This window comes from Pleurodeles waltl, chromosome 3_1 (assembly GCF_031143425.1).
Source record: "Pleurodeles waltl isolate 20211129_DDA chromosome 3_1, aPleWal1.hap1.20221129, whole genome shotgun sequence".
In the NCBI taxonomy this organism is placed as follows: Eukaryota; Metazoa; Chordata; class Amphibia; order Caudata; family Salamandridae; genus Pleurodeles; species Pleurodeles waltl.
In genome coordinates, this window is record NC_090440.1 from 1906613898 (window position 1) to 1906638484 (window position 24587).

The following is a 24587-nucleotide window of genomic DNA, read 5'->3' on the forward strand; positions in this document are numbered from 1 at the left end:
CCAGATTCCCTCACTACCACCCAGTAAAAGTGCTCATCATCTCTCCATAGCCACTCTCACATACATTTCATTTGTTTTAAAGCGCTTTTAAAAGCTGGCTTCACTAATGCACCTAGCTATCCACATAAAATACAGATCTGTTCTTTGAAGCAGGCATATTAACCCCCTAAACTGCCACTGGACAAAAAGCTGATCTATCTCTCTCTAGCAGAAACATTATTCACACTTGTTATCTTGACATTTTAATTACTTCATGAAGGCTGGGCACACCAGGAACCTTTTAGCAAGTGCTTTTAAATTGCAAGTTTTGTAAGTTATTGCTAAACACAGCACCCCCGAGGTTAGTGTACCCTCATCCAGGTCAGCACCCAGTGCACCTGCACCAGTCGCACCGCCCTAAAGCCAGCCCTGAGGATCGTCCTGGTCAGAAGATTTTACCTTCTGACTTTAGTCCTTTAAATCGCAATCCACCACAGGAGTATAGTTCTAAAGCCACCTGGGACCTCCGGGGAGGCACGTAGAGACTCACAGGGAGTCAGGCAGCAGCCAAACAGCAGGGTCCAGTCCAGGTCCAGTTGTCACTAGTCAGCTGGGCAGTTGCAGGAAGGCCTCTAGTAGCTTTTTGTATCCCTATTGCTTAACCAGAAGGTCAGCCTTTTACATAGTGTCCTCCCATATCTCACACTAAAATCCAGTTTAAGGCAGTCATGGTAAACCCAATAAACCCAGAGACAAAAGACTGGTAAAACACAACAGGGTTTTCTAGCAATCAGACAGTGGATACACAAGAATTCTTTGGCATCCGGTTCTTGCCTTCTCAAGTGTTCCCCAAGAGTTATATGTAAAACCCCAGCACACCTGTCAGGCAGGATTTGACACAGAAATGTCAAAAAGAGGCCCACTGTCATTCGAATCAGCCTGAGTGGGTAGGAAAACAACAGAAGAGCCCTTCCCAGATGTCAGCTATCACCTGCCTGTGACAGAGGAGGCATATTTGAAGTGTACCCCAAGTGTTATATGTAAAATCACAGCAGACCTCTGGAGCAGGTTTTGACATCCAACCAGGATTTGAGACTGTAATGTCAAAAAGGATGCATACTCTGTCAGGGTCAGAGGGGTCATCTCTGCCCATTCAGATCAGCCTAATGTTTGCTTCTGACAGGCATTTCACAGCCATTCAAATGCTAATTAATGGCTGGCAGTAGTGGGAGAGTAAATCTAATGGGGATTCCAGAGGCTTTAGGCTGCAGAGAAAAGGTAATTTTCTAAAAGTACCTTTTCTTTAATATTCATTGTATATCTGACTTCAGCATTAATTTTAATACTATTAAAAAAAGTTGTTTAATTGCCCATCTAGCTGTTTCCTAACCAAATGCAACATTATTAAATACAATATTGTAACCCCATTGCTTTTGCAATGCAAGGAAATGTATAATATTAAATACTTACATGTCCTACTTTTAAATGTCATGCACCCTACCTTCCGGGGGACACTAAGGCCTAGTTGGGGGTGATTTATAAATATTTAGAAGGAAGGTTTTAGCTGGTCAAAAGGAGTTATTTTGACAGGTCGATTAGTAGTTAAAAACTGGAACAGCCAGGAAACAAATGGTAAGCCTGCAGTCATGTTTAGGCTATCACTTTAAAGAGTAGCACAATGGGTACTGCATATTTTGTATTTCTGTTTTTAAATTCATTTGTTTTCACTTACTTCAAAACTGTGTTTGGGGTCCACCAGGTTGAGGTTTGGAAAAGCCTTTAGCGCGTTGACGTAGACCCGTTGGGGGCTCTTTGATGTCCCTGTGACTTTAAATTAAACACAACACTCTGAAAGACCTGAGTCTGTTATTCACTGGCATACAGATCAGAAAAGACAACCATATAGGGTAAGCAGGTAAAAAACTGTTTTTTTTAACAGCTGTGGCACCCGAGCTCCCACATACAATACAAGGATCACAGTCTCCCAGGGTGAAGGAAATGCTGTTGGGTACCAGGTAGCATTAAAATGGATAGGTTTTTCAATCTTGGTCTATTCTCCCATCTCCAGCTTCAACTCTGTTTAGCATTTGGCCAGTACAGAGGGAGGCATGGGTGTGTGTATCACAATGATTCCTGGGAGTATAAACATTTGAACAAGACTGCAATGCCTTTCCTTTCCAATACTTCCCTGAGACCTCAGACCTTTGCACTTCTTTCTTGAAAATCACCCCATGCATTTCTGTCCCACAAACTGCTCTTCTCGGAGGGAAAGTGGACAAAGCTGGCTCACGCAGATAACTCTCACAGGAGCCCTCTGCTGGTCTAAAAGTGACCTAGCCTCCACAACACTACAGCCACAGTTGCTGGCCAGTCTAACATATAGCCAAGCAACCAAGCTCTGCAAATATCCCCAGACTGTGGTTATTCATTGGTATGTGTTTGTGGCAGGGCACAAGAACGAGAGCAGCCCGGCCCGAAGTTTGGGTCCCCCAGGACCCAAGACACATGCATGGAGGAGCGTGCATGCGTCATCTGTAAAGATGCATCGCCGGAGGAAGCAAGGAGAGGAGGATGAACAGCTGGACCAGAGGAGGAAGACAGGAGTGGAAGGAAAGCCAGAGAGGAAGGAGGCGACCGAAGAGGAGAAACTAGCGTGGACAGAGGCGTGAAGGAACATCACCAACCTGGCCCCGGACCAGCACAGAAGAGCCGAGGAGCCACTGAGAAGAGCAGGGAAAGCGGGAAAGCCAGCCATGTCCCTAGAGGGACAGGGCTACACCAGGTTTGTGACCGCTTGCGCAGCCAGTGTACGAGGCTGGTAGGGAAGGTCGGGAGGAAGCAGAAGGAACAAAAGGCGGGCGAAAACCTACAAATAACCCTGGGCATTAAACTTTAACCAGCACTAAGCAAGGGCACTAAACTTTAAACCGCACTACACAGGGGAACAATAATTAAAAGAAAAGAAAAAGACAATATACAGAAGAAAAGAGAAGAGAAACTAAAACCACACACCCCCATCAAACCATAGTTTCTACCACCTTATTACTTGTTTTTTTCTCTTTTTTTCACGTGTGTAGCACTTACTTGGGTGAATGCTTTATTCCTAATCCACAGAAGGACTCCCCTCACTGCCCCATCCCTAAGTGCAGGAAAACACTTACCTGACAAAGGCTTGTTCTTTTGTTCTCCACTTCTCTCGCTGGCTACCTGAGGGCTGGACAAGGAAGAAACCCGACGACCTTAGGAGACAAAGAAATAAAAGAAACTGTCAGGCCACGGAGAAGAGGAAAATTAGGATTACAGAGACATACCACAGACTATATTGACTGAGCAGAGAAAAATCAAATAAAAGCCGTTTTGATAATCCTCCCTAGTTTGACCCATTAGTCAGGGTAAAGGAGAAACCTTAGTGACCTCCCTGGAGAAGCCCTATCACAGTGTTTCAAGAGCTTTGGGAGTCAGGGAGCAGGCAGGTGTGGTAGTTTCTAAATATTCCAGAACACATGTCCTCAGATCATTTCAAATGCATAATCCAGTGCTTCCCAATCTCTGTGCCACAGCACCCCAGTGGGCTGTCAAAACTAGCGAAGGGGACCTGGCAGACGGTTTGGGACCACTGACGGATATTTGAGACGATTTACAAATTGTGTTATTACTTCACCATTTTTTTTTTGTTTTTACATATGACTGTATATTCTGTGTGTGCAGTGCGTATTATGACTATGCTGCCCGAAAGTAAGCCAGTTTATTGTGGTACATATAAATTCCATTCCACCTTTGATCAGAAAGTTAAAGAGCAATCCGGACAAGGATAATGCTTTGGAGCCATGTTATCTGAAGCCAATGAAAGCATTGAGCTTTGGCTATAAAAATAAAACTCCCAGCAGCCGCAGTCACCTCAATCAGTGGAAAAATGCAATCGGCTCTTAGCTGAGTGATGAGAAACCTAGTGGGGCCTACAGTACTGCAAAGCCTCTTCAATATGTTACTGCGCCTTTAAGAAAAAAAACACTAGCCCGTGAGCTTCAGGCTCAGCTGACTGTTCTACTCCGGTGAAGCTGCCTCATGTCCATGGCATTTTCAAATCACAGATGGGTGACCAGTATTACACTGTACTCAAAATAACTGAAAAAAAGGTTCAGAACTAAGTACCGTGAATGCTTGTTTGAAATGTGGGGTATCAACATATTGTACAACCCAAAATAAATATGGTAGCAATCATAATATCGGTAGTATTTAGGTATGCAAACAATGACTTATCAACATGCCTGTTTTGGTGCCGCATTATATGTGCAAAAATGGTAATTGCAGTTACAACCAGGGCACACAAAATTTGGTGCAAACTATCATGAGCTTGCTTGCACACTGAGCTGTCTTGTAGTTTAAGTCTGACTGTTTCATTTTGGAAATTCTGATAATAGTCACTTATCTTATTGTTTTCATGCCCTTTAGACACTTTATATGAATTTACCCCAGGCAAACATGTAGGTACAAGCTTCTAGCGCGTTGAAGTTAGTTGACATGAACATAAACTATTCTGAAATGAAACTATTTTATTAGCCAGTGCTGCTCATCAACAGAGCTCCTTTTTAAAATGTCAATGGTGGTTTATCTCGAACCAAGTGAAATCCGCCCACTCGGGCATGAAGAGAAACTACCACTAATTGTATACTTGGGGGGCACTGGTAATACTAATCTGAAATTACCAGATATTAAGAATTTACCACCTCCATCCCCAATGAAGGGTTAGTTTTAACAAGTGGTCTTGCCAACTAAAGTAAGAAACCCTGTGGGGATACCCAGCTCATCTAAATCCTTTTTTTTTTGTGTACCAGGGATGACATATAGAACACATACAGTGACCAATGACATCCCCAGTCCATTTAAACCAAGCACATTTAGCGATATTGTAGGATCCATGTCATACCTTCCCCTATTTTAGATCCTTGGTGGCCAACAAATGAGACTTCCTGCCAGGTAGAAGGGGTCATTTTATTAGCTCGACAAGTCCCAACATAACTCAGCCTTTCCACTGAAGCACACAACAATTAATTTATTGTGATGTGAAAAACTGGTGGTGGTGTTACGAGAGGGACACAAATACCACAGACACTGAGCTCCCACTGGGATCAACGCTGGGAACACCAAACTCATTTAGCATGAGACTATGAAAAATGGCTCTTTCAGAATATAGTTTGAACTTGGGTACCTATAGGTGAATTGCACAAAACACAAGGCCAATTTTGTGGTGAGATACATGTTACCTCTAAACATCTACATTGGTTACTTTTATTTCCTTGTGCATAGACAGATCCACGCATGCTTACTTGAAGATGCTAGTTTTAGGCATGCGTTAAAAAACTAGAATGCCTGATGACTTTACAAATTGCAGGGCTGAGTGACCACGCTTTCTTACCTGCCTCCTTGTATTTCTGGATCTTCTTTGTCAGGTCTACCCTGTGGATGTTCTTCAGGCACTTTTCCAGCAGATCCATTTTATGAGGTGCCAGTAAGTTCACTTTCTCCAGCTCAATGGCCACAGCAAGAAACGTCTACGGCGGAAACCACAGTCAGAGTCAAAGAAACAAGAGTGGGTAATTCGGTTCACTAACTAAAGGAAATTAGTTAAAACTCAAAGAAACAGGACTGGAACTTTATGTTCCCTAACTTTTTCCCCCAGATGAAACCAACTAAGGTTTACACTGAAAATATCCAGCACCAACTTCAGAGGTAGAGGGGGGCCTGTAGAGGCTTAGATAGCTAGACAGATGAGGTTCCTTTTCAATGTCACAGACAAAACAAGGGTGTGGTTCCCAGTAAGCTACAGTGAACATTTCTCCACCATCACCGTGAGGCTGATGACGGTATTGGTTGTCACTGGCATGTGAAAACCAATACCGGCCTCATTCTGGGTGTCCCAGTGGTTGAGGTAACACTGCACTTTGCAAATTCTGACATCACAGGGTGTGGTATACTGCAGGTGTATTACAGCCACATTACAAATTCTGCAGCGTTTAATGTTGATAATACTGTAATACCAAACTCCCTCTCAGCCCCATGGTGCAGGAAATCCGAATCCTGCGTTTTTCCACATACACATTTTGCCTGGTATTATCTGACCGAATTTATGCATTGAAAAAGACGGTGGGTGCAAAATGTGTACTCTCGGCCATCCAAGACATTTCTTCTACAGCAACCTGTAAGCACAAAACACCATGGAAGGTCCATGTGCAATAAAAAAAGGACCTGCCTTATCTCTGGTCGAGGTGTCTTCCCACCACTAAACATGCAGGAATGAATGTCTATTATGCAAAGTTAGGTAACACCAGCCATCACTTTGTAAAAAAGACAAATCTCTTCTAGTCTAGGAGGGAACCCAGCACATGCAACAGAATTAATAAAATTCTTCTGTGTGCTTCTCTGGAGAATGATACACCAATGCGGAGCGAAGGTTATGCCCATTGTCCATACATAGGGAAAATACCCAACCTGTGCCAGCTAGGATATCATATCCAGACGCCTGTGAAAAATCTCATGTGGCTTTCCCATGGAAGGAGGAGTTGGTAGTAAAATCTCCATTTTACACTTATGACTGGAGGATAGAATGTACACATAGATCGCCTAAAGAGAGAGTAAACATGATAAAAGTCTACACGCTTGTTTCAAGACCACAGAAACCCACTACATCTCGATTTTAGACTTATTGGAAGTCCTTCCTAGTTCTTTCACTTAAACATCTTTTTCAGTTTTACATGTTTTCTTTCAAGCTGCTAAAAGTAGCCCAGGTTACATAACACAACCCTAAGGACACTCTCACAATGCGTGTTCCAATATCATTTACTAGTTCATTTTTGTCATTTTGTATAGTACTACAATTTGAAAGCAAAAAATGTTTGTCATTTTTTAGGGATCTTTCAAAAGTTGGTCTGTGATGGTAAGCAACCATGACATTTTTTTGGGTAAAACGGAAAGGTTTTAAGTAGTCGCCTGAAATTAAAGCAGTCCTTTACACAGTAACTTCCGAAGTCCCCACATTGTACTAAAAGAGAACAGAACAGAACCTGGGCACTGAAAGTTGGGGTCTGTAGATCGTACTGGACATAAAGGGGGTTATTCTAACTTTGGAGGAGTGTTAATCCGTCCCAAAAGTGACGGTAAAGTGACGGATATACCACCAGCCGTATTACGAGTTCCATAGGATATAATGGACTCGTAATACGGCTGGTGGTAAATCCGTCACTTTTCCGTCACTTTTGGGACGGATTAACACCTCCTCCAAAGTTAGAATAACCCCCAAAGTCAGTCTTAGCAATGTTGTGTTCGTTAGGATTTTTGAGCCATCTCATTGACACATCTTTAGCTTATGTTACAAGGCTTTCTACTTCATTCTCAACCTAGCACGTGGCCAGAGTAGACTCATGAGAATGGTGATCTCCATAGGGGAAATTTGGCTCCCTGTAGGTGCCACCTTCTTCTACGGGAGCATCTATCCACATACAGATAGATGTAGCGCAAATGATTTCACGTTGACAGATCAAGCGCAGTTGTTTTGTGAAGGTTTCCCACTATGGTTGCTTACCTTTTGATAAAAGTTCTAACATGTGCAACACTTCACATCTCTGTCCGCTGCCTAGGAATCTGACTTTTCAGTAGCACCAAAAAATAATTAAAACTTGTAGAAAATTACAGGCAACATGTTTTATTTTTAAAAACTTCACACGTGAAAGGCACTCGAAAGAAAAGTGTGACCTTACAATTCCTTTTGAGGACAATGCAGTAGGAAGTTGTACAACTGTGAACTAGTTACTCGAGGGATAAAGTAATGCACACATACCTTGGTTTTAGCCAGCCGCCCATGTCCCACATAATCTCTTAACAGGAAAATTAGTGAATCTAACTCTTCACTGGTCATTTCATCACTGATGTTCAGCATCAGCACCCTGAAAACATACAACAGGAATATCAATGGCAACCGCAAAGCATAGAGGTCCAAAGTTGGGTGTCTCAACAGCTACACTCTAAAGACACCGCTAGATAGGCTGCATCTAAATGACTAAGGAGAGGAGCATCGGAATATTAAGTGTGCACCAAAAAGGTGATGCATCACTAACAAACGTTACAACCTTATGACCAGGATTTCAGCCAGCGTATACAGAAAGGCACTACACCAACAATCTATTACCAGGACAAGTAATATTCAGCATTGCATTGGAAGTATTGTGCTAAAGTTAAATAAATGTATCTATCTCACGAGGGGCACTTAAGGAGAGGTGTGACCAAATAAACCTTGTGTGCATATTCTAGCCTGTCCTAGCCTGGAGTGGAGTACTGGGAGTCATGTGGAATGTGTGAGGTCGTTACTGCATCTTCGATCCCTGTCAGATTACGTGTCAGTCTACATTTGGGGTGAGCTGGTTAAATCATAGCTCCGGGGACGGTTCCTATAACTCTAACTGGTTCCTGAATAAAATACCTGTGCAACATAAAAAGTGTCTTGGGAAGGGAGGGTACATCAGATCTGGAAAATGTGGAAAACAAACAGAGGACCATTACTAGACACAATATAGTAAGTCAAATCACGTTCACAGAATAACAAAATTGGCACTAAATAAAAGCATGTGAGCCCAATATGATGCAGAGGCATGAATGTCAGCCGAAACGATGAAGAGGTGTGACTCATAACTAACAGAGTTAATTAGGGGTTGTGTTTGTGTGGGTGGAACTGTAACATCCATAAAATCACAAAAATACTACAATTTCCCATCTAGGAAGTGTACTGCCTTTTACTTACAACCTCACTAGCAATAGCATGCTAGCGATCTTAACCAAAAGAACTCACAAATAAACTTTCACCTCTCTTCACATAAAAGGATCCTTGTCATGGAGCACAAAATCCACCTAGACCACCCAAACCAAAGCATACGGTCACAGTGAACCACCAAACTCATTCAGATAATGCACATCACTTGCAGGCCAGCCGAACAGAACATCACCAGTTTCCTACATTATTACTTTTATTGGTCCTCTCAAGCACCCTCTGACCTCTTCCCTGCAGTATCCCCTCACTAGGAGCTCAGACAGTCCTATGACCATTCAGTCCTTCGGAAGAGTAAGGCAGACATGCATGATCTGATGGACCACAAACCACTGGTTCAGGACTGGCCTAATGCCCCCCCTGTTCCACTCTTGCGATTAGCTTCAGGTCTTGCCCCATTTCTTGGGAGAATTTTATAAACAGGTCTCTCCCAGGGTTCTATAGACACTTGGAGGTGCAAAGCACTAGCTGACTAAGAGGCTGTCTTTTTTACCGTAGCGCTCTTCTGTCTGACTTAAACAGACGTTCTGGCCAGATAGGCTTCAGGCACGCCAACCGGTCTTCCTGGCCAATCACCTCTGTGCACGAAAGCCAGGCTCTGGTCATGCAGTACGAAGTTATTATGCTTCCACTACACCAAATGTAACATGGTCACCTAGGGAGTGACAGGATATGCACACGCAGCACTTTCTCTTCTGGCAGGGATATGTATACTAGTGAACCAGTCACCACACTCACATGTTCACTCAGTCTGTATAGACAAGACGCAGCATGAAGTCTTGCTCATAGATTTGGGAGCTATCGAGTCATTGTCAGGTAAAAAAAAAAAAAAAAAAAGACACCCTAATATAAGGAGCATCACAGCAGCTCAAAATGAGTGAATTATGTTTTTGCGTTGCATTGCATTGAATGCAAAGAGAATTGCCTGGATACGCCCGCCTGTTAGACTAACCAGTGATATATGAACCTGGTTGCAAAATGAATTGCCCAAGATTACCGAATTTAATGAAGTGAGGAAGCAGGAATATAAGCCTAAATGTCTACATTCTCAGCCACGCAACTCTACTACGTCTCTTCCAAGTTACTGTTGAAAGGAATCGCTGACACCAGTCCTCAGCCTTTAACTTCCAATGTATCATCAGTTGGGCATGGTTTGGAAATTGAAAGACTGGCAGCCACACAAGCTGCGTAAGTGCTTCTTGGTTAATATTCAAGATCTATAGAACACATTGCACTCACTAAGTTGCCAAGTTTCAATACTTCTCTAAAGAGGTTCCCCTATTTCATCACCAAATTAATGTTCATAGAATTAGACTCCACCCTACTGTACACAGCTGGTTTGTTGGTGCTTCTTCAGTTTAGGGTGTGCCTGTATTTTATTGGCTCGAACACAGAATTGCAGAAGTTCAATTGATTCATTTCAATGCTAAACTTCCTGGACCAGGGTTTAGTTTACTTGCTATTAAGTAAAATGTTTCTTACCCGGATGGAGATAACCTCCTATCTGCAAATGGTTTTCTATAACCTTCTTAGCAGTTAGTTTCCTAAAATATACTTTAATTGATTTTACTCTGAAAAGCAGACTTCCTGAAGGAAAACCTCAAACATAACTTAGCTAAGTTATTTACAGTTCCAATTGAATGTGGAGTGTTGTGTTGCATCACTGTGCACTAAGGACTCTGTGATTAGCTCGCACTTGTGAAATGGGCACTCCTGGCTGTCATGTAAAGTTTTCTAGACAAACTTATATCATGCTTTGATCACCACGTCCAGTAACCAAATGTACACACCCACAAATCCCCCTCACCCCCCAAAATACAGCTCAAGCCTCTCTGTCTGATCTTGGGCTATTATCTACAGCACTGGCCCGATGTTAGGATAGGCCCAGGTACAACTAGCTTGCCCCTGCACTTCTCTCTGATGACAGCACAGCCATCACTGTCTACATTCGGGCTACTGGGGTCTATGTGTGCATAGCAGGGTAGAATCTTCAACTGTGGTCATAGTGGCAATGTTTCCCACTAACTGTCACAGCCAATATAATTTGAACATTTTGCTTGCAGCTCAGAGATGCTGGGCATCTTACCTGTATTCTGAGACTATGGACTTGTTTACTAGGTGTGCTTCTACAGCCGTCTTCGTTGTCTTGAGGAACACCTTAAGAAGGTCGAACCTCTTCACTCTGTAGAGCAGCTCGGCCAGCCCAAGGGGACACAGCAGGCCGTTGTCATTGAGTGTGTCCAAGATGGCGCGCACATCCCGGGTGGGCAGGTCAAGGACCACATCGCGGCACGCAAAGCCAATGGACTCCTTTTCATCCTCGTCCAGCTCCTGCTCAATTTTGTAGAGGAGGCTGGACGGCAGTCGGCTGGGCACGGTCATTCCCAGCAGTCATGCGGTGGTGGCACTTGCTGTCAACCCTTCTGCAGGAAGACAGCCCGGTGCCACTGTACAGGACACAGAATGCGCCATTTTGGTCTTCTATTCTTTTTTCTCTACCAGATGCACCTGAGAGCAGGATGTTCTGCAGAAAAAGAAGAGGGATGGAAAACAATGTTTTCTGAGCGATACCACAAAATAACAGATTTTAAAAATTTCATAGGTTAATGGTTCTGCTGCAGAGGTAGGTGTGCAATATGCGGGTAAGCGACTATGCAGCCTTTAAGCATTCTGACTCGGCTAACGCAATAAATAAGTGTGCAATATTTACAGCAGTACGAAATCGTTGATGTAGTAGCACACGATCCATAACTGATAAATAGCATTACTAAATATGCTGGAAGACCAAGGTCAAATGAGTTGCATTTATTAATCGGGAGGTGTTGATGGAGAAGCTTGTTATAATGCGGAGGCAGTGAATTACTGCCCTGTTCATTTTAAGTACAAAGCACCTCTATGAAACACCACCACTTCTATCCATGTGCATGTATTGCTCCAATCTCATCTTGCAAGGTTATTGGCTGTGCAAGTTCTATACTACTGGTGATCAACTGGATATCTTAGCTTTAGGGACACCATTATATAGTAATGATTTAGGGTGTTTGGAAGTAACGTGCAGTCGGTACACCCAAAAAAATAAAACAAGATTTGCTCCATCCTCTCTTCGGCACAATAGCAGCCGTCACCCACAGAAGCTCCTTCAAAACACCTCCCATGTGCTTACAACAAAGAACGCAGGCCTCCTAAACCTAAAGGTTTCTCAGGCATCACTCTCCTCCCTCCATACAACAACATGTACAAAATCAAGAGAGACAGTAAAACTAAATTAGCCTGAAAAAAAGAAGGGAATACATTATATGAGCTAATGACAGCTGGGAACCCACAATGCGTCCACTATCACAAACATCTTTTTACCACCCACTCCACATATACCACTGAGTAATATGTGAGCAACAGCACAGAGAGCATTAATAAGAGTCGCCTGTTTTTATGGTATGTACCTACACACAAACAGAATTATCTTATCTGCATCACATACGTCACCTGTTCAAACATGGAGATGGTGTCATCTCTTCAGTATTTATTGAATTTACTTGAGGACAGAAATACAGTATCTCGGATTTCCCACCACTGCTCAGTCACCGGCTTTACCACAATACTAAAGAGAGTAAATTCCCACCATCCACACCTATCCCGAAAACACGCCCAGGATAACAGCACCCGCTAAAAACATCTCTCCCTTCCCCTCTGCCAGTCTCCCCGATTTCGTAGATGTCTCAACACTGCAAAGAAGACTGTGGTTTTGGGGGCTGGTGTTGCCATTTTATAGTTTGCACTTGGTGTGTACCTGCTTCCACTTTAATGTAATATGCAGTTCTTGGAACTGTCTGCTGTATCCAAATACATCTTTCATACATTTACTAATTGCTAAGGGAATCATTTGCCATGCCTTAAATGGGAAAAGAAAAGTGCAGGTACTCACCAAATTGAGCTATGGCCGAGGGGGCGTGGCGAGGAGGTGGGTTTAGAGGGGGAGGGGGGAGTGGAGGGGCAGAGCTAATGGGAAATATTGACTGGGAATCAAGATGTTCTTGATGTGAGTAATAACAGATACAATTCTGCAGTCTGTGGTTTGAGAAAAGCGGTTGTGGAATAATTTTCAGGGTGAAGGTGCTGCAATTAATGTTACATCTCCTAAATCATAGGGATTGTTTAAAATCCAAGCGTCAAATAAAAAAACAGGTTTATAGCAAGTGAGTAACGCCCAGTATGAAAGTAGTAACAATGTGGTATATAAAACTGGTCTTGCATGGTTTAGTAACAGACACAACATTTTCCACTGACATGACCACTACATTTGCACAGACATGCAGTTTTACTGATAAAGCTATACAGCACATGAGGGATAATGTGTGGAATCAGGTTCCCGCTAGTAGCCTAGCCAGTATGTCATGGTCCGGAGTGCAAAACAGACCCTTGCGCCTGTTTGTTCTGTGAAGTACAGCAATAATCTGGCCTCCTCTGCACCAATGAAAGATAGGCCCTTAGGTCCGCAAAATATTTATTTTTGTGCATTACCCAGTAAAGTATTATGCTTTGTCTTAATCCTAATAAATTATTCCATGGCACTTCAAAGTTACAGAAGTAATGCTTCATGTTTCCTTTCGTACTTCTAATTTTGAAATATTTCTACAGCTGACAGGTTTTTTCGTTTTGTCGTGTTAGCAAAAAATGATATCCAACAGTCTTTCGAAAATCATCTCACTCTGCAGTCATAAAAAAGTAAATATCAAACTCCATGTTTAAAGAATAAAGATTCATTTATCAGACGTTGCCTGATATTCGACCTCTGCGACAAGAGCAGGGAAAAATGTAATTCAAAGGCAATTTTTTGCTCTTTCACCTTCCTAAATCCAGCACGGTTATCTGGAGGATCACCCTGTACTTCTAGTGCCCGTGCCGCTTCCTGGGGGTTACCAGGGCGATACAAATATGAAAAAAAGTGAAAATCAACCTGACAACAAATACAAGAGATTGTGCTCAATGAGCATCACAATTTGCCTCGATGAAAGTAATCAGTCCAACTTACCTCTTCTATCCCCTGAAGATCTCTGCAGCAGGCGCTACATGGGTGGAGAGTCCAGCCACTGCAGGAATGGAGTCTTATGTCTTCATCCATGCTGCCTGGTTGAGGGGCCCAGCTACAGGATTCCGATGGCCTGGGTCCCTGGATGGCACTGTGGCGAAACCTGCTCAGTAGCTGCTGCTCTTGGATAGAGGAATCCGGGCCTGGGTCCCTGACTGGCACTAGAAACCTGCTCAGTAGCTGCTGCTCTTTGCAGGCCCCTCGATGACGATCTTCGCTGCTGTAAGGGAAAGCCATCGCAAACTGCATTTTCAAAGGGCTTCTCTTCCTTCCTGCCACACAGCCACCTGGGTGGCAATGACTAAAGTTGTTCTGAAGCCAACGTGCTTGTCACTGCCAGTGTGAAATGGTAATCACATGAGCGAGCACCCCAGAGTAACAACCATTTGCAATGCAATTGGTCTCGCGTTTGCTTGAGTTAGAACTATTAGCGTTGTAAATTCCTAACTGGACTTTTCTTGCCACACAAATTGAAAATGAAAAGTAAAACAGTTGACATAAGCAAGTCAATTCAAAGTGCCAGGGCTGCCATGAGCGCGAAGGAGAGACACAAAAGGAAAAAGAAGTTTCCTTGCAGTCAAACGTATCAGCAAACATGCAATTATCCATGTAACAGGTTCGATGGCCAAGGCAGTAACAAAACTGCCCCAATGAGGGACAAACGTAACACAATTACCAATGATAACAAAGGATTTTTGAGAGGCAAGCCCACAAACGAGTGATAGTGATGGGAGTGCAGTGGGCGTGGTTAAAAGCCCACCCATAGATTACAACATGTCAGAGCGCTTGCTGCTCGACCGAAAAATGCTGTGTATGCTCAAAATCATAATTTCTTTCGGAAATCCCGACATGGTACAAACAGTACTGCACTCTCCTTGGGCATGGAGAAGTTTGGGTACTGAATGAGGGAAAAACAGAAGTGCCATTACTCGGTACCTGTGAGTACCGGCCCATTTAAAGCACTGATTATTTGGTCATCACAACTCTTGCAATTTGCTCTTATTCAGTACTTTGTACTATTTTTGTGAACTACAATTTTTCACTATTTTGTACATTGGTGTGCACAGCTTTTGCAGCTGCAAATAAAATATGAATGACTCATGACTCACAAATGTTTACGTTACTGGGACCTTAATCTTAAACTGGTTAAAACGCCTCTTTGTGTCAGCTACCAGAGATAAACATTTATCCAGATCATTGATTTTAAAGGGCCCAAAAGTATCATTACTGCCTCAAACTCTTCCTCCCCGCAGGCCAGGTACAACTTAGGTGTGGCTATCTCCCTCGGACGCCATGTGATGTGAAATACAAGAAATTGCCTCACTTTTTTAAGCCTCGCTAGTCAACACATGTGCTGTCTCAAAGAGACATGTTGTTTTCCATCTGTGGCCTTCAGCCCACCCTTAAGTTCACCAATTGCTAGCTCCATCGTCGTTCTCATGTCCTTTGTCCCCGTTTGTCCATGGCATGCCTATGCCATGCCTGTTCTTGTGTTCTGCCCTCCACAGAGCAAGGACCAAATACTTGTGTCCATCCACTGCTTCCGTATTCTGCGCTACCTTTTTCATTGTGTTTGAGCATGCCACACGAGTGCTCACGTTTTCACTTACTCCATCTCCTGTTGCCTCTACGCCTCCCACCCGCCCCATCAAAACCCCAGCCAGATCGCCCTCACATCTGAATGCTGCTTTTTCTGGGTTGCTGCAAATGCATTTATGGGGATTCAAACTGATGCAGTTTCATCCAGCACTGTGGGTTAGGTGTTTGGTGTGATTTGATTTTTTTAAGTTACAAATTATTGCCTTATTTAAATGGATTAACATGCAGCATCTAACTTTCAGTGCAAACCTAAGCACTGAGTTTAATACGGAAGCCACGTCCTGTGGGTCTGCGTTGCGTTCAGTTGCTAAAATACCCATGAATAGGGTCATACATAGTATTGGGTTAGTGCTTAAGATTTATACAAGTCGTTACTTTACCTCAATAACTTTGTTTTTGCCATGTGTAGTAAGCATGTAGTGTTTAGCAACTAAATTGAAAGCAGATTTTAATTGGGGCATTGTTTACATTTCGTTAAAGACACAATCAGCTTCACTGCCGTCTTCATACCAGGTTTCTAGTGAAATTAGGAACTGCAGTGGTTGCTGCTGAATCAAATCATCCTCGGACGTTGCTGGTGAAGAATTAACACCTCTTTAGACTAACTCTCGGCTAGAAAAAGACACTTAATTCACCTGTCCTTTCTTACTGTTTCGCATTAGAGAGGCCAAGCATGTAAAATGCACAGAAGTGTATTGTACTGAACGGCTGAGGATTGCTGCCCTAAAAAAGACGTGCAGTATTTAGAACGGTTACAGTTTCCTGGTGTCAAGGAGGATTTCATTTCCTAACCGGTGTGCCTGTAAAATATTCTGCCTGAAAATTATCTGAACACTAGAGCTACGAGCTTACTTATCTGCCATGCCTTCTGAAGCAATTGGAAATGCTCAGTCCGTCAGGCTAAGGACCGCATGCCCATCTGAATGCCATCATTAAACAGTACCACATGTTTTTTTACAGCATCCTTCAGCTGCGTCCAAATGGACTGTAAAGATAAAATAAACGTGCTGGTTTAGCAGGAGCATGTCTGTTATTGTGGCAATTGGAAATAGCTTTCATATTAAACCTCTTGTATCAGCCATAATTTTTAATGCACCCTTTGGCTAAAAGACTGACGAAGACAAGATCTCTCCTGTAGGCGAGAACTATTGAGTATGCAAATGCTTGCTTTCTTCTCCTTTCTGCCTACTGGGGGCAAATGCCACAAAGGCAAGACGTTGACACAGCATCCAGTCCTTCCTTTCTGGGAATGTGCATGGCTTGCAGCTTTGATATATCCTCACAAGTGTCCTGTTTAGGAGTAAGGGTTTGAGGAGGTAATTTTCATTATTCCAATATACTTACTCATCCAAGAACTGAAATCCCCTCCCTCCTTCAAACACCCATCTCACAGCTGCAATTGGGTTTGACAAGGTATTTTGTAGGTCAACCTCAGCTTTAAGGCAGCTGTTTGTTAGTGTAGTGACCGGAGGCAACAAGCACTGGTGAAGCCAACAGGTCTCCCTTTGGGACTCAAGTCTTTGCCAATTGTTTTTATCCAAGTTTTACAGCATCCCCAATGTTTTGCAGTACCGGCTAAAGAATACAAACAAACAAAAGGGTGCTATGATGTGGCAGCTGCACCATTCTGTAAACATGTATGCCACTCACCAGAACCTACAAAATGATGGAAGTGCTTTAATGATTTTTTATTGATCTTGTTGGATAGGTAAACAAAATAAAAGGTAGTTCAAAAGTGTTTTTTTAAGCATGGGCACTGGGGAGTAACACAGAGGGCGCGGGTAGGGGAAGTAACAATGAGGGTGGGGGAAGGAAAAAACACGGAGGGCAGGGTTGGGGTCGAAGTAGCAGTCAAGACAACAATGTTAACCAGGCGGGGCAGAAGCAAATGGGCGAGTAAGCAACACAAGTAGAGAAGTACTCAAGGGCAAGTGCAGCATGGAGGGGGCATGTTAGAAGCAATCGAGCAACAGGTAGTACAACCGGGGAGACGTACAGGAGGGAAAGCTGGAAAACGCAAGCACTCTCACAGAGTGCTCAACACAAAAGAAAAAAAATCGTGTTTAAAAAGCAAGCAATGGAAGGACACAGGTAATGCATCAATTCTCCAGAGGCGGGATAAACACAAGAAGAAGGAAAGCCAACACAATCTAATGAATAAAAAGCAACTAAATAAGAGTGACAGTAAAGCCAACCAATGGTAAGCAACCGGTGGGCACTAAATCCACTGTAAGCTGACACTAGGGATTTTCATCAACAGACAGCTTGTGGTGTCTGTAAGGCAAGACCTATAAAGCAGAAGAGGGTGGGCATGGACCGTTTCTATCAGCTGAGGTCACATTATTTTTTGGGAAGGTGGTCATCTCATCTTGTACTTGGCCAAAATAATTTCCCCTTTCACTTCTATTGTTCACAGGGCCATTAGCGCGCAAAAACGCTACTTATAACAGCCCTGCACTGACCTGCCTCCAATGGTCACAGAATGAAGGTGAGTCAGGAGGCCCCCTACACCCTCTGCCCTTTTGTATGTCAAGTTTACAGCTGTGGGCATTAAGGGCACATGAGAACAAAGGAAGCAAGGAGGAGAAAAGAGTTTTTGATGATTGTGGTCTGCATCTTTGGCCCTACCCTCACCTGCACAGGACAATGAGGAAGATCTAAACAGGAAACAGAGTCCCACTCAGCCTGACACCTGCAGGCTAGAAAAGAGACTGTGAAACACAATATTTGTATTTGCCTAAGATCACACCAGTTGGTGCAACAGGGAAGTCGAGATTGAGCCCAGATTTGACCTTTTCACACTACACAATTTAGCTATTAGAAGGTATCTTTTTCTAACATTAATTCCTAATTGTTTTTAATCTAGGTAACGAAGGGTTTGATTACAGCATGGCTAACAGGGAGAAGCCATATTTCATTTTGGGCAGTTATGCCTATTGTTATTATTTATGTTGTTGTTATCGTTACATACTTAATCATATTGAAGTATATTATCATTTCACTATCTTTTCTTCACTCTACTCTGAAACAATCTAACCTATGCCACTGCACCCTATACTACTTTTCTCCACTCTGTGCTACTCTATGCCACTGCAGTCTATGCTGTACCACTTCACTCTACACCACACCACTGCAATCCATGCTATTCTACTCTAACTAATGTACACTACACCCCTGCACTCAACCACTTTACTCAAAACCAATGCACTCTATGCCAATCTACTCAGCACCAAAGCACTCTATGCCACTTTCTGCCACTGTACTCTTCACCACAGCACTCGATGCCAGTGCAGTCTATGGCACTCTACAATACACCACTGTACTCTACGACCCCCTAATCTGCAACATTGCACTCTCCGCCACTGAACTCCACGCCACTCTACTCTGCACCACTGCACTGAATGCCACTGTACTCTGCCCCACTACACTCTATTCTCCACCACTGCACTCAAATCTACTCTACACCACTCCACTCTAGGACACTTCACTCTACTTTAAAACATCTACTCTATGTCACTGCAATCTACACAACTCCACTCTATGCTATGCCCGTCTAATCTACCCTGCACCACTCCAATGTACCCTGCACCACTCCAATCTGCTCTGCACTACTCTATGCTACTGCACTCTACGTCACTATGCTCTACAGCAATCTACCCTATGCCACTACATTTTATGCCACTCTATTCTACTCTGCACCACTGTATTCTACACCACTCTTGTCTACTCTGCATCACTCTACTTCACTGCACTCTACGCCAATGCATTCTATGCCACTCTACACCACTGCCCTTTATGACACTCTACTCTGCAACACTGCACTCTGCCACTGAACTATACTCCTCTCTACGCTGCACCACGGCACCGCTCAACTTTATGCCACTCTACTGCACTCTACACTAATGTACTCTATACCACTACACTGTACTCTGCATCACTGCACTCCAACACCGCACTCTACACCAGTCTACTCTACCTTGCACCACTCCACTCTACCGTGCACTGCATCATTCTGACACAGCACTCTGCACCACTGCACTCTACACCACTGCAACCTATGCTGTGCCACTCCACTCTGCCCCCCTCTACTCTTCACCACTCTACGCTACTGCACTCTACTCTAAACCAGTGCACTCTACACCAATGGACTCTACACCACTTTACTCAAAACCAATGTATCCTACACCACCTCACTCTACGCCAATCTTCTTTGCACCACTGTACTCTATGCCACTTCACTCTAGACCACTCAACTCCACTCTGACATTACACTCCATGATACTAGACTCTGACAGTGTATTCCATTAAACTCTAAAACGTTCTCCGCTCTGTAACTCCCTACACAACTCCCTATATGCCACTCCATTCCACTTTACTCCACTCCACAACTCTCTATGCCACTCCACTATACAACAATGTACTATGCTCAACAACACTCTACCCAACTCTCTCTATGCCACTTCACTCTTCCTTATGCCTTTCCACTCTAGGGCTTTCTACTACACTCTGACACTAATCCACTCTACTACTACTTTATTGCATTGACACTTGATTGGAGATTCAGATCTCCATTGATTGCCTTCACTCTCATGTGAGACGCGAGTCAGATTTATCTTGGCCTTAATGGTTACAAGCACTCAGTAACCCTTTTATCTCAAGCTTAATTAATGCTGCGGATGATCCTGATACTTGTCTAGGGGATCGAAACGTCGTCGGCCAAAGTACCTTGACTTGAATTTGTGATATTGTATATAAGTTGGCATAAGCATAGGTACTATGAGCTAATGACTTCTTGAGTCACTATCTGAGTCAGTCATGTAAAAGCCGGTGTATGAAAGCTTGTAAATCATTTTGTGGATGCTAACCACTGTGCTATTTGTGTTACTTTTTACATTTTTCTTGTAATTGGTGACATTGGGTCATCCAGATAACTAATGTAATGTCTGAATACCAAAGTCTTTCTTGATTTCCCCTGTTGATGTTTTCCCACTACAGTTGATCTTTTATATTTTTATTGAATAAATGCATGATACCTTCCATTTGGATACTACTTTAATATCATTGTTTATTGGAGTGGTGTTGTATTTTACTCAAGGGAACCCTGTTCCTTTAGAGTTAGTTTACTACTCCATTCTAAAACACTCTACTTGCTCCATGACACTACGCCACACCAATCGATGACACAACTTTCTCCTTTACGCCATTAACTTTTAGACATGCTGAATAGTAGTCTTACTAGTCCACAGCATCGCTAAAACACATTGGCAAAAGCAATAGATCTTGCATAGGTGTGAACTATTGGCTTTGCCAATGTTTGTTTATAAGGTATGAACTTCGAGGTGACTTGCAATATCCTTATGTATGGAGGGGGTATTTCACCCCATATAATACGTGGTCACACCATCAACTTTCCCACAAACCACTTAAAACCTTAGTGCATGGCTTCTGTCATTACAAGGTATTAACATACAGCAGAAGAAAGAAAACCAACATTCCATTTTGTTGCTTTAAACAGCTGCATTAATTATGCTCTCTGACCTGATCTGCCTTTCACTTTAGTGCCTAGATCTGGCGGAAGGCATTGTGATGTCAGAACTCACCTGTAATAACTTTATCATAGTCATTTTCTGATGTCTTTTGTTTATAATCAGTGAATGTCTTTTTTCTAATACTCGGTGACTTGGTGCATCACAAATAGCTGATTCTAAACAAATTAGTGGCTGCTGTTTATACAGGGATTACGGAATCCCATGTTTATATAGCCTGTTGCTCCAACAGCTTCTTCAGCTGAAATGCTTCCAGTTATGACCGATGTGGAGCTGAGCTGCCCAAGATCACACACAGGAGTAGAAGTGTTCTTAGAACTATGGTTTCTGAGTACAGTTTACAACTGTTGTACCTAATGTTCTTCCTTGTTACCCTCCGAACTTTATTTGCTTGACTCACGAAGATGCAAGGTTAATCAACATTTTATTTTCACATTTGAGCTAATTACTTTGTGAATGTAAATAATAATAAAAGATACCTTTAGACTGTGACAACAAGCCTTGTTTTCTCCCTATTTCACTTCCAATATATCTGATTGTGTACATTTATACAGGGAGTGCAGAATTATTAGGCAAGTTGTATTTTTGAGGATTAATTTTATTATTGAACAACAACCATGTTATCAATGAACCCAAAAAACTCATTAATATCAAAGCTGAATATTTTTGGAAGTAGTTTTTAGTTTGTTTTTAGTTTTAGCTATGTTAGGGGGATATCTGTGTGTGCAGGTGACTATTACTGTGCATAATTATTAGGCAACTTAACAAAAAACAAATATATACCCATTTCAATTATTTATTATTACCAGTGAAACCAATATAACATCTCAACATTCACAAATATACATTTCTGACATTCAAAAACAAAACAAAAACAAATCAGTGACCAATATAGCCACCTTTCTTTGCAAGGACACTCAAAAGCCTGCCATCCATGGATTCTGTCAGTGTTTTGATCTGTTCACCATCAACATTGCGTGCAGCAGCAACCACAGCCTCCCAGACACTGTTCAGAGAGGTGTACTGTTTTCCCTCCTTGTAAATCTCACATTTGATGATGGACCACAGGTTCTCAATGGGGTTCAGATCAGGTGAACAAGGAGGCCATGTCATTAGATTTCCTTCTTTTATACCCTTTCTTGCCAGCCACGCTGTGGAGTACTTGGACGTGTGTGATGGAGCATTGTCCTGCATGAAAATCATGTTTTTCTTGAAGGATGCAGACTTCTTCCTGTACCACTGCTTGAAGAAGGTGTCTTCCAGGAACTGGCAGTAGGACTGGGAGTTGAGCTTGACTCCATCCTCAACCCGAAAAGGCCCCACAAGCTCATCTTTGATGATACCAGCCCAAACCAGTACTCCACCTCCACCTTGCTGGCGTCTGAGTCGGACTGGAGCTCTCTGCCCTTTACCAATCCAGCCACGGGCCCATCCATCTGGCCCATCAAGACTCACTCTCATTTCATCAGTCCATAAAACCTTGGAAAAATCAGTCTTGAGATATTTCTTGGCCCAGTCTTGACGTTTCAGCTTGTGTGTCTGTAGGAAAGTACCATCTTGCCTGGCATGTTACCCCCATTTTTCACTGTATATATGTTGTTTTAGTTGTATGTGTCACTGGGACCCTGGTAACCCAGGGCCCCAGTGCTCATAAGTGTGCCTGAATGTGTTACCTGTGTAGTGACTAACTGTCTCACTGAGGCTCTGCTAATCAGAACCTCAGTGGTTATGCTTTCTCATTTCTTTCCAAATTGTCACTAACAGGCTAGTGACCATTTTTACCAATTTACATTGGCTTACTGGAACACCCTTATAATTCCCTAGTATATGGTACTGAGGTACCCAGGGTATTGGGGTTCCAGGAGATCCCTATGGGCTGCAGCATTTCTTTTGCCACCCATAGGGAGCTCTGACAATTCTTACACAGGCCTGCCACTGCAGCCTGAGTGAAATAACGTCCACGTTATTTCACAGCCATTTTACACTGCACTTAAGTAACTTATAAGTCACCTATATGTCTAACCTTTACCTGGTAAAGGTTAGGTGCAAAGTTACTTAGTGTGAGGGCACCCTGGCACTAGCCAAGGTGCCCCCACATTGTTCAGAGCCAATTCCCTGAACTTTGTGAGTGCGGGGACACCATTACACGCGTGCACTACATATAGGTCACTACCTATATGTAGCTTCACCATGGTAACTCCGAATATGGCCATGTAACATGTCTATGATCATGGAATTGCCCCCTCTATACCATCCTGGCATAGTTGGCACAATCCCATGATCCCAGTGGTCTGTAGCACAAACTGCCCTTCCTGGGGTTTCACTGCAGCTGCTGCTGCTGCCAACCCCTCAGACAGGCATCTGCCCTCCTGGGGTCCAGCCAGGCCTGGCCCAGGATGGCAGAACAAAGAACTTCCTCTGAGAGAGGGTGTGACACCCTCTCCCTTTGGAAAATGGTGTGAAGGCAGGGGAGGAGTAGCCTCCCCCAGCCTCTGGAAATGCTTTCTTGGGCACAGATGTGCCCAATTCTGCATAAGCCAGTCTACACCGGTTCAGGGACCCCTTAGCCCCTGCTCTGGCGCGAAACTGGACAAAGGAAAGGGGAGTGACCACTCCCCTGACCTGCACCTCCCCTGGGAGGTGTCCAGAGCTCCTCCAGTGTGCTCCAGACCTCTGCCATCTTGGAAACAGAGGTGCTGCTGGCACACTGGACTGCTCTGAGTGGCCAGTGCCACCAGGTGACGTCAGAGACTCCTGCTGATAGGCTCCTTCAGGTGTTAGTAGCCTATCCTCTCTCCTAAGTAGCCAAACCCTCTTTTCTGGCTATTTAGGGTCTCTGTCTCTGGGGAAACTTTAGATAACGAATGCATGAGCTCAGCCGAGTTCCTCTGCATCTCTCTCTTCACCTTCTGATAAGGAAACGACCGCTGACCGCGCTGGAAGCCTGCAAACCTGCAACATAGTAGCAAAGACGACTACTGCAACTCTGTAACGCTGATCCTGCCGCCTTCTCGACTGTTTTCCTGCTTGTGCATGCTGTGGGGGTAGCCTGCCTCCTCTCTGCACCAGAAGCTCCGAAGAAATCTCCCGTGGGTCGACGGAATCTTCCCCCTGCAACCGCAGGCACCAAAAAGCTGCATCACCGGTCCCTTGGGTCTCCTCTCAGCACGACGAGCGAGGTCCCTCGAATCCAGCGACTCTGTCCAAGTGACCCCCACAGTCCAGTGACTCTTCAGCCCAAGTTTGGTGGAGGTAAGTCCTTGCCTCACCTCGCTGGGCTGCATTGCTGGGAACCGCGACTTTGCAGCTACTCCGGCCCCTGTGCACTTCCGGCGGAAATCCTTTGTGCACAGCCAAGCCTGGGTCCACGGCACTCTAACCTGCATTGCACGACTTTCTAAGTTGGTCTCCGGCGACGTGGGACTCCTTTGTGCAACTTCGGCGAGTACCGTTTCACGCATCCTCGTAGTGCCTGTTTCTGGCACTTCTCCGGGTGCTACCTGCTTCAGTGAGGGCTCTTTGTCTTGCTCGACGTCCCCTCTCTCTTCAGGTCCAATTTGCG

General features: G+C 43.7%; 1 protein-coding gene across 4 annotated transcripts in view; it reads right to left on the reverse strand.

Annotated features, from left to right (window-relative positions):
• CFLAR (CASP8 and FADD like apoptosis regulator) overlaps nt 1-24587 on the reverse strand; it is a 224671-nt gene that overhangs the window by 86162 nt on the left and 113922 nt on the right. For 2 of the 4 annotated variants that reach the window (XM_069226076.1, XM_069226078.1), the window contains 5 exons: nt 10881-11318; nt 7814-7919; nt 5396-5531; nt 3141-3218; nt 1712-1806 (listed from right to left, as the gene is read on the reverse strand). In XM_069226076.1, the coding sequence (XP_069082177.1) occupies nt 1712-1806; nt 3141-3218; nt 5396-5531; nt 7814-7919; nt 10881-11176 (711 nt within the window). In that variant the 5' untranslated portion in view covers nt 11177-11318. Of the gene's footprint in view, nt 1-1711; nt 1807-3140; nt 3219-5395; nt 5532-7813; nt 7920-10880; nt 11319-13823; nt 14101-24587 lie in introns of all 4 variants that reach the window. The other 2 variants (XM_069226079.1, XM_069226080.1) reach the window with 2 other exon arrangements.